Source organism: Ambystoma mexicanum, chromosome 12 (genome assembly GCF_040938575.1).
Source record: "Ambystoma mexicanum isolate Mex_15411 chromosome 12, UKY_AmexF1_1, whole genome shotgun sequence".
NCBI classification, from domain to species: domain Eukaryota; kingdom Metazoa; phylum Chordata; class Amphibia; order Caudata; family Ambystomatidae; genus Ambystoma; species Ambystoma mexicanum.
Genome location: NC_090936.1, coordinates 540,216,219 through 540,232,310, shown reverse-complemented (window position 1 = coordinate 540,232,310; position 16,092 = coordinate 540,216,219). Strand labels below are relative to the sequence as shown.

The window sequence follows — 16,092 nt, the reverse complement described above, 5'->3', positions numbered from 1 at the left end:
AACACATTTACAACTGAAAGTAAACCATTAACACACGGAAGACTTTTTAGAAAGAACACTGGCAGGCTAACGTTTGATGATATAGCTTGATAAAGCAGGCTCAGAGAGATTCTAGGAGGATTTGTTTTGGGCGGGGAGGGGCCGATAGTGGGAGGGAATGGCCATATGGATTAACATGGGCAAGGGCAGTCAAAGGGGCACATATCCGCCCCCGTAGTTAGGCTAAGTTCCCGCCCTCCGTCTACAACTGCTGCTAAATGCCGCATCTAACGTCAGGCCTCCATTTATACATGTTCAATGGAGGCCTGACGTTAGATGCGGCATTTAGCAGCAGTTGTAGACGGAGGACTTTGGAACTCACACAGCGGGGCAACATGCAGGAAATTGCATGAGGTAAGAGTAGGATAACACTGGTCTTGGCCTGTAAATGGGATGTGTGCTAATGGGACAGCATTAGTGGCGAGTGAGCCGCGGGAGACCCGACCCTCGGGTGCAAGGATGTTTTTCCACAGCCCTGACTGTGTGCCGCGGCCGCCGCGGCGGGTGGGTTTCTCCCCCCCCCCTGGGGGCCAGCTGCTGGGTTTCTCTGTCTCTGGGGGGCTTGTGCTCCGCAACGGCTTACATGGCCGGCAGGGATTTTTCAAATGCTCACTGGGCCAGCCCCATTACAATGGGCTGAGGCATACATTGTTTAACCAGATTTGCCAATTTGCAACCCAAGCTGGCAACAGCTTTCATTTATTTTCTGCGTGTTGATGGGGCTTACACTATTGGAAAGCATGCCGTGGTGGATTGAACCGTTTGGTAGGAACATTTCTCCCTACAGCCCCGACTGTGTGCCGTGGCCGCCGCGGACATCGGGTCCCCCGGGGGGCAGCAACCGGTTTTGCTGTACCCCCGTGGGCCTCATGTTCTGCGGCGGACACCCACGGCCGGCGGGTCTGTTTAAAAATGCTCCGTCGGTCCAGCCCTTTTACAGCGGGCTGGTGCCTATGTTGTCTAATTAAGTTGGTAGACTGAAATTTGCATTGGGGTGTGCTTCCATGCCTTCATTCTTGCCCTTTCATTGGGCTTCAGCACACTTTGTTCTTCCCTGTTAATCTCTTTGGCATCCCCAAGCCCTTGTGCTAATTTGACTTTCCTTCTCTGGTCTCTCTGTTTCAATTTTCAGTATTTGTGAACATTGTCAGTGTGAAACACTAACTATCTCGAATACCCTAATTATGTGGAGGATACAAAGACTACGCGTCGATGGTCCCAACCCCCTGAGACACCCGGCCTGTATTTAACCTGGCTGGGAGAAAATAATACTTCTGCGAAAAAGGTTTATATCTGCAAGGTAAACCATGAGGCATTTATATTAAGAATGTGGGCTGGGTAACACACTGTTACACCATGGTGCAAACGCTTGGATCAAAATCATGATAATCTGCCATCAATTCAGAGAACAAGGCCCTAACAGGATGTATGCATGTCTGTAATTGCAGATATAATAACGTCTTAGCCAAGAAGGAACTTTGTCCCTGGTGCAGCCCTGTCAACATTGCATGAAGACACTAGATCCTAAGTCAACACACTGTGGGTGAGAGAACATAGTGTTTGATTGTCCAACATGATATGCCATTATACAACCTATGGCTGCCACTCTGGGGCACAGTACATGTTCATCCACACTCTTTGACCTTAGGGCCATCTATGGGCCGGGTCAAGAAAGTGGGAGCTGAGTTTTGATTCCTTCTCTTGCTGGTTTCAAAGTTTTTTTATTTTACCTTATACCACTGATCTCTTCTGACTCAAACTGATGTCTGTTTGCTGTGTTCTTCACTTGGGAGAGAGGTGGGGTTTGGATGACGTCCAAGGGGAGTCAATGACTTTTCCCTTCCAGGAATTTCAGGAAGAGCACTTTGGCTCACCTGACAAATCACGGGTAGACTAACCCAAATTTGAGATATGCCCAGAGCATTTAGGGGCATATCCAAGACAGAGCAGTTTGTCAGATTTATAATAGTCAAGAAAAATGTAAGAGTAAATGTGAAGGAAATTATAGAGAAGGATTGTAAACTTCTTGTTTTCTCTCTCTCTACTTGTTTCTCTTTGCTCTCCTTCATTAGTAAAAGGGGTCTTTCGAGACACACATTTGGTGTACAGAAACTTGGCACCCTGTAAAGCGAAAGAAATTACCCTTTGAACATTGGACTACAGTTAAATCTACACCAACTTGAATTGTCTTTGTATAAAGAACTGTTTGTTGTTTGTATTATATATGTCCTGATGAGGTGCACGAGATGGAAACTATACAGGCCGATCTGGATGCCCGAAACTCGAGTCGACAACACCTTAGAGCCCACTCTTCCCAGAGTTGGCTCTAACTTGGGTTTACACAGATAAAATGTGGTAACTGATTTGTATTCAAGAGCAACCACCTTAGAACATTTATCTTGAGCCTCAACAACCCTGGCATTAACGGGTTAAGGGCGCCGTAAAAGGCTGCAGCGCCATTAAACCCTTAATGCCCGATTCACACTTTAACTCCTGCTTTTTGCAGGCGTTAAAGTCCAACCCGCTAAGGGACCTTGGTGCTAATTATGGCACCGTAATTTACGGTGCCGTAATTAGCGCCTTCCCCATTCCCATTGAGCCCTATGGGCCAAAAATGGGAATGGGGAAGAGGCCATGGTGAATGGGGAATTACCGCCCCGCCAACCTTGGAATGGGGTGGTAAATCCGCCATCCAACATGGCGGAATCCGGCATGGACCATGGTGCTAATAGCACCATGGTCCAACGCCAGGGTTGTAATGAGGCCCCTTGTCTTTTACTCTTAAAAACATTGTTAACTATGCACTTTGAGCAATTTAACGTCTCAACCCAAATGGATGGGATGTTCTGATTGACAGAACAGAATGATCAGGATTGCGTTTTTTGCACAAGTACGAGTGGCGTTTTGTATGCATGGGGATGAAAGAGTATGTGAGGAATGATATGTGTGATGTAAGTTCTTTCGTTAGTGTGACAATATGTGTGCTTTGAAAAATGGTTTTTAATAGATGTGATATTAATGTACTTGATGTGTCTTTTTGTAAATGTTTTTCATGATTATAGTATGATCAAATGAATAAAATAAATGAAATCTGACATACTGTCTCTTGTCTACAACATACACCCTTTAAATAGGGTTATTACGTTGGAAGGAATTATGTGGCGTCTTTATGCATGAATTATATAAATCAACAATAGGGGGGGTGCACTTTAGTTTAGTTTATTATTTGATAATGCGCCCCAAAACGCAGGGGTAGCCGGGCGCAGCAGTTACAAGAATACTTGAGCTTAGTTACATACAATAGTGCATACAGAAGATACAGTACAAATGTTATTAACAATTTAGCAAGCATGTATAAGGGGTACAGGAGGAGGGGGGTTCCTATACCACGAGGAAGTCAGGTCAGGGAACAGGAATGACATAGTGGTTATACACCGTGGGTAGCCAATGCTGAATCCAGGCCAAGAGTTAGTTAGTTGCATTTTTTGTATAGATCCCGTCCATGATCAGCAGATGCTTCGCTGCCCAGATGTTCTAATGTGATCAGGTGAAATAAGTATTAACTTGTTTCCTCAAAGTGATATAAAGAACAAACTTCACCAAAGAGAAGAGTGGACCATGACTACAATTACCAGACTGTGCTTGGACAATGGGGGAGAACAATGCACAGAAAGTGTTCATGGAAGAACAGGCCTCCTATAGGAAAGGTACATCTAGCATAGGACCAGTAGCACTGCAAAGCAGCCCTCAGCTCTAGGATTACTGGGAATAAACACAGAAATCAATTGCAGAGGCCCTTTGCACCTTCTGTTCTTCTTTCATGAGGGCACTAAGCAACCTTCACGACACTCACCCCTACATTCCTCCTCTAGACTGAAATCTGGAACCATGTACACCTCCTCAAAGTGTTCATTGAAACCAACCTATGGACAGGGGCTGCCTGAAGAAACAAAAACCAGCCTAGAAGAGATACCGATCAGCAAGAAAATCACTTCCACCTCCTCCAGTTGCTGCGTGCAGGACGTAGCTGAGAAGGGGACTTTTTTTGATGACTTCAGAATGGATTGGGAGCAGAGCTCCGAATTGCAATTTTGGTGGAACAATGGTCACTTATGGGTGGGAGTCCTTCCAAAGGCATGCTTAGTTCACAGGCTGTGCGTCCACACCAAAGTGTCTTAATGTTCAGACAGACATAACTGAAAGCATCATCAAGATACGCAGTTTGCAGACACCAGCACATCAATCCTCTTCAAAGACACACCTAAACAAGTGACGCTGTGTATTGTAGCCACGTTTGGGTTAATTGCCCTATTTTGGGAGTAGAAAACGGCTTGTGCTCTTACACTGGACGCCAGCCAAAACACATAAAATCGAAGTCTGGCTGGAGGAATTTGGAAAACACGCAACCATGGATGAGTTACATTGAAATTGAGAGGCAAGTGTTTGGCCTCTTGCTGGTTATAGAAGTGGAGACCTTCTACTTGGCTTCAAGCTTGTGCCAGCTTGAACGTTTCGGTGAGAAGATGTGAAGTACGTGTTATCATCCAATATAATGGCACTCAATGTATTGGCCTTGGTAGGATGTTGGGCTGGTGTTCAGACCTGTGACTTCAGGCACCTGAAGTGAATCCTTACCTCACTGAGATTTCTCACGTGCTAGACTCCCACAGTGGGATTCCTTGATGGCTGACCACTATCAAAATACGTGTAAAAACGAGTCAGTGGGCCTCATTACGAAGTATGCCGGTAGCCATGCCGCTATTGGCGGCATGGCTGCCGGCAAAACCGCATCCGTGTCCGTGTCCTCGGAATGAGGACTTACCAGACCATTCCGAGTTTGGATGGCCCGGTAATTCCTCACTCGAGGACACAGACACGGTTCATCCCCATTCCCATTTCAGCTCCCATAGGGCGGAATGGGAATGGGAGAGGGAGTAAACAACGGGCCATTACGAGATGGCCCGTTGTTTGCTCCCTCTTCCCCTCGCAGGACCCGGTATGCACGCCTGGTTTTCCCAGGCGTGCTTAACGTGTCCCGCGAGGGGAACTCGTAATGTGGTGGAACGGGTTGAACGGTGCCGCAGCCTTTGACGGCGCTGTTTAACCCATTCCGCCAGGGTCGTAATGAGGCCAAGTATTTTAAACACACCCATAAAGGCCCCTTTTATTAACCAAAGATTCCCGAGGGAACATATCAGGAGAAGACAGTGAATAGAATTGAGGCGAGGTGTGGGGCCTGCCTTATTGTCCTACAATGGTGGGCAGCTCAAATGGACATACAGGGGCTTATTGAGATGTCTACAGAGGGTGAGAGTAATGAGAGAGTTAAGGTTCACAGAGCGAGAGAGAGAGAGAGAGAGAGAGAGAGAGAGAAGGAGGGGGGTGCGGGGCGACACAGAAAAAGGAGAGTAATACAGTGTTTAGCACGAGCTAGTGGTCAGTCATTCCATATCTGTTGTATAACTTCCCTCTTCTTGAACACTGAACAATCCTACAAAGGGACTGTGAGCGTCTTAATTGCTCATGTCTCAATTTCTCTTGATTTGTTTCTCTTAGCCTTCCTTGCTGTCTGTCCAGCTCCCTTTCACTCACCTTAACGCTGGCCGCTCCCGCGGCAGGGCTGGCAGGTCCGGGAGGAAAGAGGTCACCTCAGGCAGTTGAGTTGAGTGGGGGTCTCTGCTCCCTAGATGGATACAGAACAGCAAGTCTTAAAAGCCAGCGCAGAGCAGCAGCAGTCAGAAACGACTCACTTCTTCTCACAAGAACAGCACATACAGTCCTATTTTAGACACAAAGAGGAGGCATCAGCTTTTGGATCTGCCTCTTCCTCATTGTTGTGACTCTCGTGGACAGATTTTTAATCCCCCTCACAGATTGGCAGCACTTCTGTTACAGAATGCATGTTGATGCATAAATACCAGCATTCCATTTTTCACACGTCTCTCTTTTGGTTCAATACACACACAAGGTCTTGAAACATCTCTTAGAATGTGTATCTGGCTATCGATTCTTCCTTGCTTGAGGTATGTCTAAATAGTTGTCTCAGGGCAGTTCATTTACTTCTGTTATGGTAATTGATAGAGCAATTAAAAATGAGGGTGTCCAGTTGCTTTTCTGTAGTAAGATAATGGTGCCCATAGCTATATGAGTGCGAAGGACAGAGGAAAGTGAGTCTGCAATGGACATGCTGGCATTAAGTATGCACAATACTGTGAGAAATGCCTGCAAGAGGGACTGGCCCTCCATAAATGCCCGAATGGCGAAAACAACTTACAGCTACATTGTGTGTGTCTGGTCTGAGGAAGGTGTTTAGGAGATGTTCTGCAAAAGGCTGAAGGGGAATGCATCTAAGCACATGAGGATATGTAGACGATATGTGGGAACCGTCGATAGCACAGGCTCGCCTTTGTGAGGCAGTGCATGGCAAGTTGCCTATCATCGCCTATTTTTTCCTCGGATGGCTTTCATTTCTGGAGCACAACAATGGTACTCTCACAAAAGATGCACATTTAGACAAATGTCCTCCAAATACAACAATGCAGGATAGCATCCATCAGTCCTGAGTTGACAGTGTACATCAACATTTAAACATGGTCGAAAATAGATGGTAATAGAGCAGGGAATTTGGTTAAATCACCACCACTTGTGTGGTGTATTTTTAATTTCAAAGATTACATCAGACACATTGTAGATTTCAAAATTGAGTTTATTTATTGCTTTTGTTAGGTGGTCTGGCATTACTTTGTTTGTCTCTTCTGTCAGCAGCATCTTGTTTGGTGGAATTGTCCCTTTAGGGTCTTGGAAATTTGCCTCAGTTCTAGTCTGCAACAGTTCTCATTACCTTCTCATCAGTAAGGATTGGATGGGGAAACTTTGCCTCCAAGTTCCAATTTGCAGCCATTCTTTTCATTTCTCGTCTTTCAGTGGTTTCTGGAATCTTCACGTCCAATTTCCAGCATGCATCAGTTCTATTTCTTTCCCGTCTCTAAGTGCTTTCTGGGAAATGTGCAACCAAGTTTCAGTATAGATCAATGTTCTTATTGTGTGGTATCTCATTGGTTGGTTTACCAGTACTTCTAGGAACTGCTCCTCCAAGTTCGAGCATGCAATACTTCTTTCAAGGTTCACTTTCATAATGTTGCTACGAACTGCTCCTGCAAGTTCTGTCAAGCAGAGATTCTCCCAATGTTCACTTTCTTAATGGCTCTAGGAACTTCTCGTGCAAGTTCCAGCATGAGGTGCTTTTTTTAAGGGTCACTTTCACAACAACTCTAAGAACTGCTCCAACAATTTCCAGCAAGGAGTGCTTCTTTTTTTGAAAAAACATATTTTAATTAGCATTTAAACTTATCAACTTTAATGCACCCCCTCAACACCCCCCGCCCCATATAGAAGCATCTAAGTCATATCCTCCCAGTTTCTTTGTTGGCTGTGAGAGCTCATACATTTACATAATGTCCAATATCCTCAAGTTGTGAGGGCACCACTGTAGCATGTAGTCCCATTTTAGGTAGTCAAAGGTCATCCCCCAGTCTTGCCTAAATTTCCCAGCATCCCCTTGTATATTGTAGGTCATCCATTCCATCGCCACGAACCCCCATAGTTTGTGTAACCATTCCACTTTCGTTGGTGGTTGTCTTTGCTTCCAGCGTGTTGCTATCACCAGCCATGCCACTATTATCATCAACATGAAGGCTTTGCTGTGAGCTTTAGTGGGCATGTGGATCCCTGGGTCAAAAAGACCACATATCCATTCCCTCGGTGTTAGTACCATGTCAAGGGCAACCGTCGACCTTATCTGAGCCGTGACCTCTGCCCAGAAGGCACCCAGCCTTGGGCACTCCCACCAGATATGCCTCCATTCCCACTCATGACACATCCCCTCCAGCACCTCTCCAAGGTCACCGGAACATTTTGTGCAGCCTCTCTAGTGCATAGTGCCAATGCATCATACTTTTATAAAAGGCTTCCCTAAGTTGGAACGATCTTATCAGTTTAGGGATATTCCTCCACAGGTGTTCCCAGTGCTTCCTAGGGATTTCTGTCCCCAGTGTCTTTTCCCATCGTTGCATGTATCTCCCAGCTGGGGCCCGTGTCTGCCCCCATCAATATCGAGTATAGTTTTAACACCATCGTCTATTCCCTGTGTGTGTGGTGATGAAATTCTCAAAGGGCGTGAGTTCTCCCCCTGCTGCCCGTTTCACCCTTGGGTTCATTATCTAATGCCTCATCGGTAATATTCCATTCTATTCCTCTCTGAGTGCCGCATATACTGTTTGCACTCTACAAATGTACGAATGTCCACTCCATGCATCATGTCTCTCAGTTTTGTGCAGCCCACCTTACGCCACTGCTTGAACGCTCCCTAAACCGTCTCTGGGTGGAATTGTAAATTCCCCAGTAGCAGGGTAAAGGGGGACTGACCCATTATGAGTGATCCTGTTCAATCAAATGATCCCGTATATCACACACCACTGCCAGAACTTGGCGTACACCAGTTTTCTGGGGTCTATCTTGCCTATGTAACCATATAACCCCCTCCAGGGAGCACCCCACCACTGCCATATCAATCCTTGCCCATGGTTTTGTCACATCTCCTGAGAACCATTCTCGGACTATTCGTAGCTGCGCGACTTCATAGTACTTGGTGAAGTGCAGAAGTCCCTCCCCGCCTTTGTCTTTGGGTCTCATTAAGGTACACAGTGGTACTCTCAGGGGTTTATTCTGCCATAGGAATCTTGATATCATTTTATTAATTGCCACAAAGAATGATCACGGGACTGGGATTGGGAGAGCCTGGAAATAGTACAAAACCCTCGAGAGCATCACCATCTTCACCGTGGCCATCCTACTTTGAGGAACTTTAGTCAATATTAAGACGTGAATCGACAACCACAGAAATGGCTCATATTTGTCTAAAATTCCCCAAAATAGCTCTGACCACATACAATTACAAATATTTGTTTTTCAAAGAAAACGATGTAACATTACATGTGCAGTGTTTTTGAAAAAGGTCAGTGGACAGGAGGGAAAGCAATGGGAGAAAGCAATTGAATAAGGTTAGGGGACAGGATGGGAAGCAATGGGGGCAAACAAGCATACATGGGAGAGTAGGGCCCTTTTCCCATTGTCTGGCAAGCCACTGCTTCACCCCCAAACTTCCTCTCATCTCTGCTCACACTAAAGCACCACTGTGATAGGGGAGACAGTGTTTTTCAGTTTAAACCTAGGAGGCACTTCCAGTGTTTTTCGGATTTTGCTGGAAACAGGAAAGCCTAGTTATGATAATGCTCAAATCTCTGTCCATTTGAAGAACTCAACAACCATGACCCACATGATTCAAAGCACTGCTGACTCAATTTCAACCTTTCTTACTGAGACTCGGGAAGCAAATGGGGAGGAAAGTGTTCTCTTGTGGTCCCCTCCCTCTCCCAGGGGCGCTGAATACGCGGGTGCGCTGGGGCAGGGCATCCGCCGGGAGAATTAATTCGGGGCTGAGCCCCCTCCCGCACAGAGAGAAGAGAGAAGACGCAGTGTGTCCCTGGATTCTGCAGAGTATTAGGGACGTTGTTGTATTTTCTGTAGACTGCCGCTTCTGCACATAGCACAGGCATTCTGTAGCTGTCTCTGCTTTTCTACTTCCCAAACCGTGTAAAAATGTCCATTATTGTTCAGTGCGGAGTGCGCGTGTTAGAAGGTTTCCACGGTGGTTGCTAGTGCATGCTTTTGCATCTTGCATCCCGCCAGAGTAGTGGCGTACCTGCCGGTTTTATTTCCTAGAATTAGACAAATACACCGAATTAAAAAAGAACAAGGAGTAACAGATGAGCAGGTGTCTGCCCCTTACGCAGATGTCTCGATGTGCTCATCCACAGCGTGTGCTACCCTGAGGAAGGAACTTTACTATTGACCTGGAAAGGGACTTTAAGATGCGCAAAGATGTTACTATATGGTTAATATTAGCCTTAAATAGACTGAGGGAGGGATCGTTTCGCCTTGGACCATTACCCCAATCAATAATGACCCCTCCCTAGGTGTCTCTAAAGCTATTAGCACAAGGTGATTGTAACAATACCTATTTTAGAGTTTATTTATTTATTGGATATTTGTAAGACGCCTATACAACAAATGGTGTTTCAATGTGCCACAAGACAAAAAAAGGGGGTCAAGCGAGAAAGATAACAATGACAGTCCTGCTAGGCCTTGTGACATTCGGATTGTACATGTGCAGTAACAAGAAAGGAGAGGGCGTGGGGGACAGTTCTGGTATGCTCCAAATGCCAAGTACTAGGGTGGGACGGGAAGTGCAGGGTAAAGAGGAGAGAGTAAAAGTGAAAAAGGGAGGGGTGGAGGATGGCCATAGGGGCTAGGCGAGTGCTAAGGGGAGGACAGGTGGACAGGTGCCAGTGATGGAAGAGGGTGGACTGGCCGGGGGGTGGCGGGGCTGATGCCCTGTAGAACTCGGAGAGGCAAAGCAGGCTGCCAGTCATTGCGGCAGATGGGAGCGTTAGCAGGGGAGGGGGAGAGGGAAAGAAGAGAAAAGGAGGGCCTTGAGGAGCTTCCGGAACTTAAGGAGATCCAGCTGAAGCCTGAGGGGGGCAAGGAGACCATTCCAGAGGAAGGCTCCTGCGAAGGAAAGAGACCTACCACCCCCACCTTCTGCTTAGAGAAGCATCTGATCTATAGAGAGTTAGAGCTAGAAGACAGAAGGGCTCTAGTAGGGAGGTATTTAGGGAGAGTGAGTTGATTGTTCGGGGGTCCCAGGCCCCAGAAAGCCTTGTGGATGATGCAGAGGGTCTTAAACTTGATTCTAGCAGCAACCGGGAGCTAGTGGTGAGATTTTGGGGCTGGAGAGATGCGGTCCTTGGGCTTGAGGCCAAGGATAAGTCTTGCAGTCCTATTCTGGATTAGTTGAAGGGGACAAAGGAAGGATAAAAGAAGATTGAGGAAGAGGCTGTTGCAGTAGTCCAGTTTACAGAGGACCAGAGCTTTGAAGACATTGAGTGTGATGAATTAGACCATCCACACAGTGGGTTTGTGCTCACCTGGGCTTTTTTAAACATTTTAAATGATGTGGACTAATGGTAGATCAAGCTCCGGAAAATGTGTGGGGCTAATCTGCATACATTTTCCTATGCTCACCGCATGACACTCACATAGACCCATGCAATCTAGGTGGACACAGCTCAAGGTGCCGTCCCACCTGTCATATTTAGTTGGAATATGACAGCCAAAGTACATCACGGCATCTCAGAAGGGCGAAGGCAAAACCTTCCTCCTGTCATGGCCAGCCTAATTAACTAACAAAGGCTTTGCCCTTTCCTTTGTTAGCTGCTGGTGGCAGCCTCGCATACTAATAAGAGTTAATTCAAACAGGCCCATGGGAGGCCTGTCGCAGGACTAGAAAAGGATGGGAAAACACCAACAACCTTTGATATGCACTGTGTCAACCTGAAGCCAGCTCCTGTCTCTCGGTATCAAGGGCAGTGACCCATCATGTCTGGAACTATGTATTTACAGTAGTCATCCCCGCATGGGGACCACATTCAGAACATATGAGTATGTGGATAATGGAGACAGAAAGTCTGTTCTTGCCACAGCATAAAGGGAGACCTGCCGCTTTAATCAGGAACAACGGAGAGCTCAATTAACCAGAGAGATCCTTTGATCCACAACAGACAGAAGATGGGTGGGACTTAGTATTACATGTTTTCACTCCTTTACCTTTTCTGTTGCCCAGCACTCTGGTCATGACCTCAGGCATACAGTACATTTTTGGATTGGTTAATTAAGGTTGGCCTAGCTTACACCAATCATGGTGGCCCATTTGACTTTAAAAGAGGGCTGAGCCCTCTTTTGGGCAGACCATCTGAAGACCTTGCAAGGAGAAGCAAGTAGAACTCAGCATTGGACACTGGCTGAAGGTGCAGTCTGCCTTACAGCTTCTACCAGTGAAGAAAGGCCATGACCTCCAAGCAGGAATTAAGATCCCTCCCATAAACATCTCCCAGGGAACAGAGTGAGATACTGAATCCAGAGGACCCACCAGCAGCTCCACAACCAGTACCCAGTTATCACAAAGCATGCCCTGCTAAACTCTGCAGCAAGCTTCCTAGGTGGGAAGTGTCAGAGTCGCTGAACCAAACTAAGGACAGGGCAGCTGCCTGAAACATTCTCCTCAGCTTTGGGCCATCCGCCGTAAAGGACAACACAATCCCAGTGAAGAAGCCAGGAGGAGTGCATCGACAAGCATCTACCGACATCCGCATTAAAGGAAATTTTTGAGCCAGTTGTGATCTTCGAGCTGCAACCGACTGCATGGCTCACTGTTGTTCTGCTACAGTCGCTCACGCCGTCTGAGACGCCTCGACCAATGCTTCAGACCTGCCGACCAGCACTGAGGCAAAGATTTCTGACACTGAGCCGCCATGTAAGCCACCGCGCAGCTGTCCATCCAGCCTTGTTTGCCGAGCTGCCTGTCGCCTGACACCCTGACACCTGCAGCTGTCTCACGTCTTGACTTTAGCATATGCAGAACATGCTTGACAATGTTTCCACTGTTCTGCGCCTCTCCCTTTTACCAAGTTGGCGACTGGGCTTAATGACAGCTTCTTCAAGAAACAATTCAGGCAACTATGGGGGGCCCTGATACAACCTATAGGGGACTGACAAGCCTGGCCGGCGAAAACATGCTTCCAAACCGACCACTGCCTGATATGGCAAATAGCAGTGTTGAACCCGTACACGTGGACAGTGAGAGCATTAGCTCATTGCATCCATGAGAGGAAGATAGCTTGGACTCAGTATCCAGTAACTTCAAAACCCCGGATTAGGTCCTGGACAGGAAATTGGCTCTGGTATTGGATAGCATCTTCCAACTTTAGCACTCTTTAAATAAGTCACTTTCTATCCTAGACAATCTCATTAAAGGGATTAGGAATTACCTCATAGGTCAAGCAGGTGGTAGTGGGAAATACACAAGCTACTGGTAGGAGAGGGGCTACTGGCATGGTCATTGAAGCATGGGTTAAACCACAGGGAAGTCCACTGCACTTAAGGCCAATAGAGCTTAGGTCCATCTCAGCCTTGAGTCCTGGAACCCAGCAGAGAAAGGCGATAGGGCCTCACACAACTAACACTCCAATCACATGGGCACCAGATTCAGGCCAGGTCAGATTGCATGGAAATCAGGCAAGCATCGATCTCCTACCTGAAGCAGCCTCATTGGTGGGGGGTCATCACTGGGATTCCAGCCCTAGCAGCAGATGTGGAGGAGTCAACTGTCTCACTGATGAACAAAACAACCCACTAGATTACTGTCCATTTACCCGGCATGAAAATTAATCCACGTGAAATTTTGATGGCTAGAAGAGCATCCTGGGTCAGCAAGACGGCCAAGGCCAAAGCGGGCATGGGAGATTGTGTTACTGTCACAGCAGCCACACCGGCCACATTGAACTACTTGGTCTCTGTCCTGGATTATAGTGGGCGCAATGGACATTATTCCTGTAGAAAGAGTAAATTCCTCCCCCCAAGTTTTTTATACCCCCAACACAGCACCCCTCTAAATTTAGGTCCACTTAAGCTTGGCATACCACGGGTGAACTGGGAGGAGGTTGAGATGCAGGTCAAGGGTGGATGCCGGCCGGGCATCGGTACAACAGGAAGGGCCACCTGGAAGGAGAGTGGCGCTATATTGACATCCAATCGCTTTGAGTCCGGAATAGAAGAACTTGACTGACTAGTAGTCCTGAGCGAAAGATCCTCAATTATTGAGCGGATTGCTGTCCCTACACCGCGGGTCACTGAAGGCATTGTGAAGCCCGTAGGGAATGTAGTCACACTGGTTAGTTACAATATAGCAGGGGCCACTGCTAAACTGGAGAGATTGGATGTGGTAGCTCACATGAAACAGCATGACATTATTTTCCTGCAGGAAACTTGGGCTATGGAACCCATGCCGATGGACTATCCATGGGTGGCGATAAGGCATTCCCTCAGCAGTAATGGCATGTAGCGTTGGGAGATGGAAAACAATTAAAATGTGCGTTATGTTGGCCAATGGGCCTGTTATTCCTAGGGTCACCAAGTTTGATTACTTCGGTATTTGTTTCTCAGACAACTCGAGGGGGGTGACCCATGTGCATAGACAACGTATTAAAATGAAACAGGTGCTGGGGGATATTGCAAGATTCACAAAAATGTGTCAGGGTCAACCCATTGATCTGTAGAGGAGGAGCTAAGTACCCCTACTCCACCTACCCCGCCTACATTACCTGAGAAGTATGAACCAAAGTATGTGACATATACTACACCAATCAGAAGGCAAGAAGAAGAGCAACAACTCTGTGGAGTACCCATAAGAATACTTATACCTAAGAGAATATGGGAAGTGAAGCATCCATTAAGGAAACCATAGCTACATCCAAGACAATATGATGGCCATTTGAATGCGATTCCTGATGAAATAAAGAAAGTGAATGACCAGGATGAATGGTGACGTCATACGAAACTGAATCGACTCCATACACAGAAAATAACAAGACCAGAGAGGCAGACGATTTATGAAGAATTAAGAAGTACTAAGGATAAGTGACATCTTGAGACCAAGATAAAGAGATTAATGCCATAAGCATGATGAAGATACTTAGTTTAAACATGTACAGATGCAATGAAATGCAAGCAGCAAAGCAATCATGAAGCTAGACAAATGCTTACAGTAAATAGATTGTGGCAAGCGCCAACATATACATATATTCCTCAAAGATACTATGGATTGAATAAAGAATGAAGGTTCCACTACGTATATAGCAGCCTTGACCAACAAGGAAGGCCTCAAATTCAGTGGTGCAGTTACAAAAGCAATTGAATTAAAACAGAATATATTTCAGCTAAGAGGTTGGATGAGCCAAAGAGCCAAGGTCTTATCAGAACTAAAATTGGCTGACATTAGGTAAAATTAACATGAAAGAACAGAAGCTCCTGTTCAAGAAGTTCAAGTGAAAACAAAAGACGTACAGGACCAGTGAAGAATAAAATCAAATACACAGAAAGGCTCAAATTGCGGTGTCCAGTCACATGATAGAAGAAAATTTGGCGCATGAGGAGATCACACCTACGCACGGAAGCCAGACAGTACCCATACACCTTAAAAAATCCCAGAGAACAGTACAGACTTAAGGCCAAATTCAAACACTAATTGGCTCTGAAACATTGAGGTGATGAAAGAAATGTACTTTTAATTGGTGGGAAGCTGGTAGCAAGACAAGCTCAAACGCACCTGGTTGTTCAGTCTGCATGCTGCTCATGTAGGTGGAAAGTTATGGACAGGAGTTAGAAGCCAACCAATTGTAGAGGACCATGTAGTTGGGGTCCTATAGTTTGTGTAGCCAATGGGACATCATATATTAAGTGACGTTCATAGTGGCCATTTTGAAGGGAGTAATTAGTTGTCCCACCTGTTGTTGAATATCCAATTATTTCTCTCTGTTACCCTATACAGATATTACACCTATACTTAGTAGTTCACCTAGAGCCAATCCCGCTTCCTGATAGGTTTTAGAAGTTTGCCACGTAGGATGACGTTGATAATGACACGGGTCTGTGTGTGACACAGGTCAGTAGTGACACATTTGTTTATTTTATTTATTTATTTATTTAATTATTTGTATTGCGCCGTTAACTCGCGAGTTTCGGGGCGCAGAAACGTGAACACAAAGACAACAGAAATGGACGGGACAGTTCCTGGAATCAAGGATTTAGTGGGTCATGAAAGTCGAGGTCAGTTGAAGAGATATGTTTTCACTAATTTACGAAAACGTAAGTAGTTATGTTCTTTCCTTATGTGGGCTGGCAGATTATTCCAGATGCCTGCTGTAATGACTGGGAAAGATTTTCCCAGTCCAGATCTAAGTTTGTGTGGCATCACTGCGATCCTATTTTGATCCGAGGATCTCAAGGCGCGGCTAGGAACATAAGGACGTACTTTCGATTTTAGATAGCCTGGTGCCTTCCCGTGGATGCATCTGTGGGCTATTGTGAGAGCCTTGAAGT

General features: G+C 46.2%; 1 protein-coding gene across 2 annotated transcripts in view; it reads right to left on the bottom strand.

Moving 5' to 3' along the window:
• Positions 1–16,092, bottom strand: part of LOC138513759 (matrix metalloproteinase-17-like) — a 318,211-nt gene that overhangs the window by 61,024 nt on the left and 241,095 nt on the right. For both annotated transcript variants that reach the window (XM_069628846.1, XM_069628847.1), the window contains exon 6: positions 5,632–5,722. In XM_069628846.1, coding sequence (XP_069484947.1) covers positions 5,632–5,722 — 91 coding nt within the window. The remainder of the gene's footprint in view (positions 1–5,631; positions 5,723–16,092) is intronic.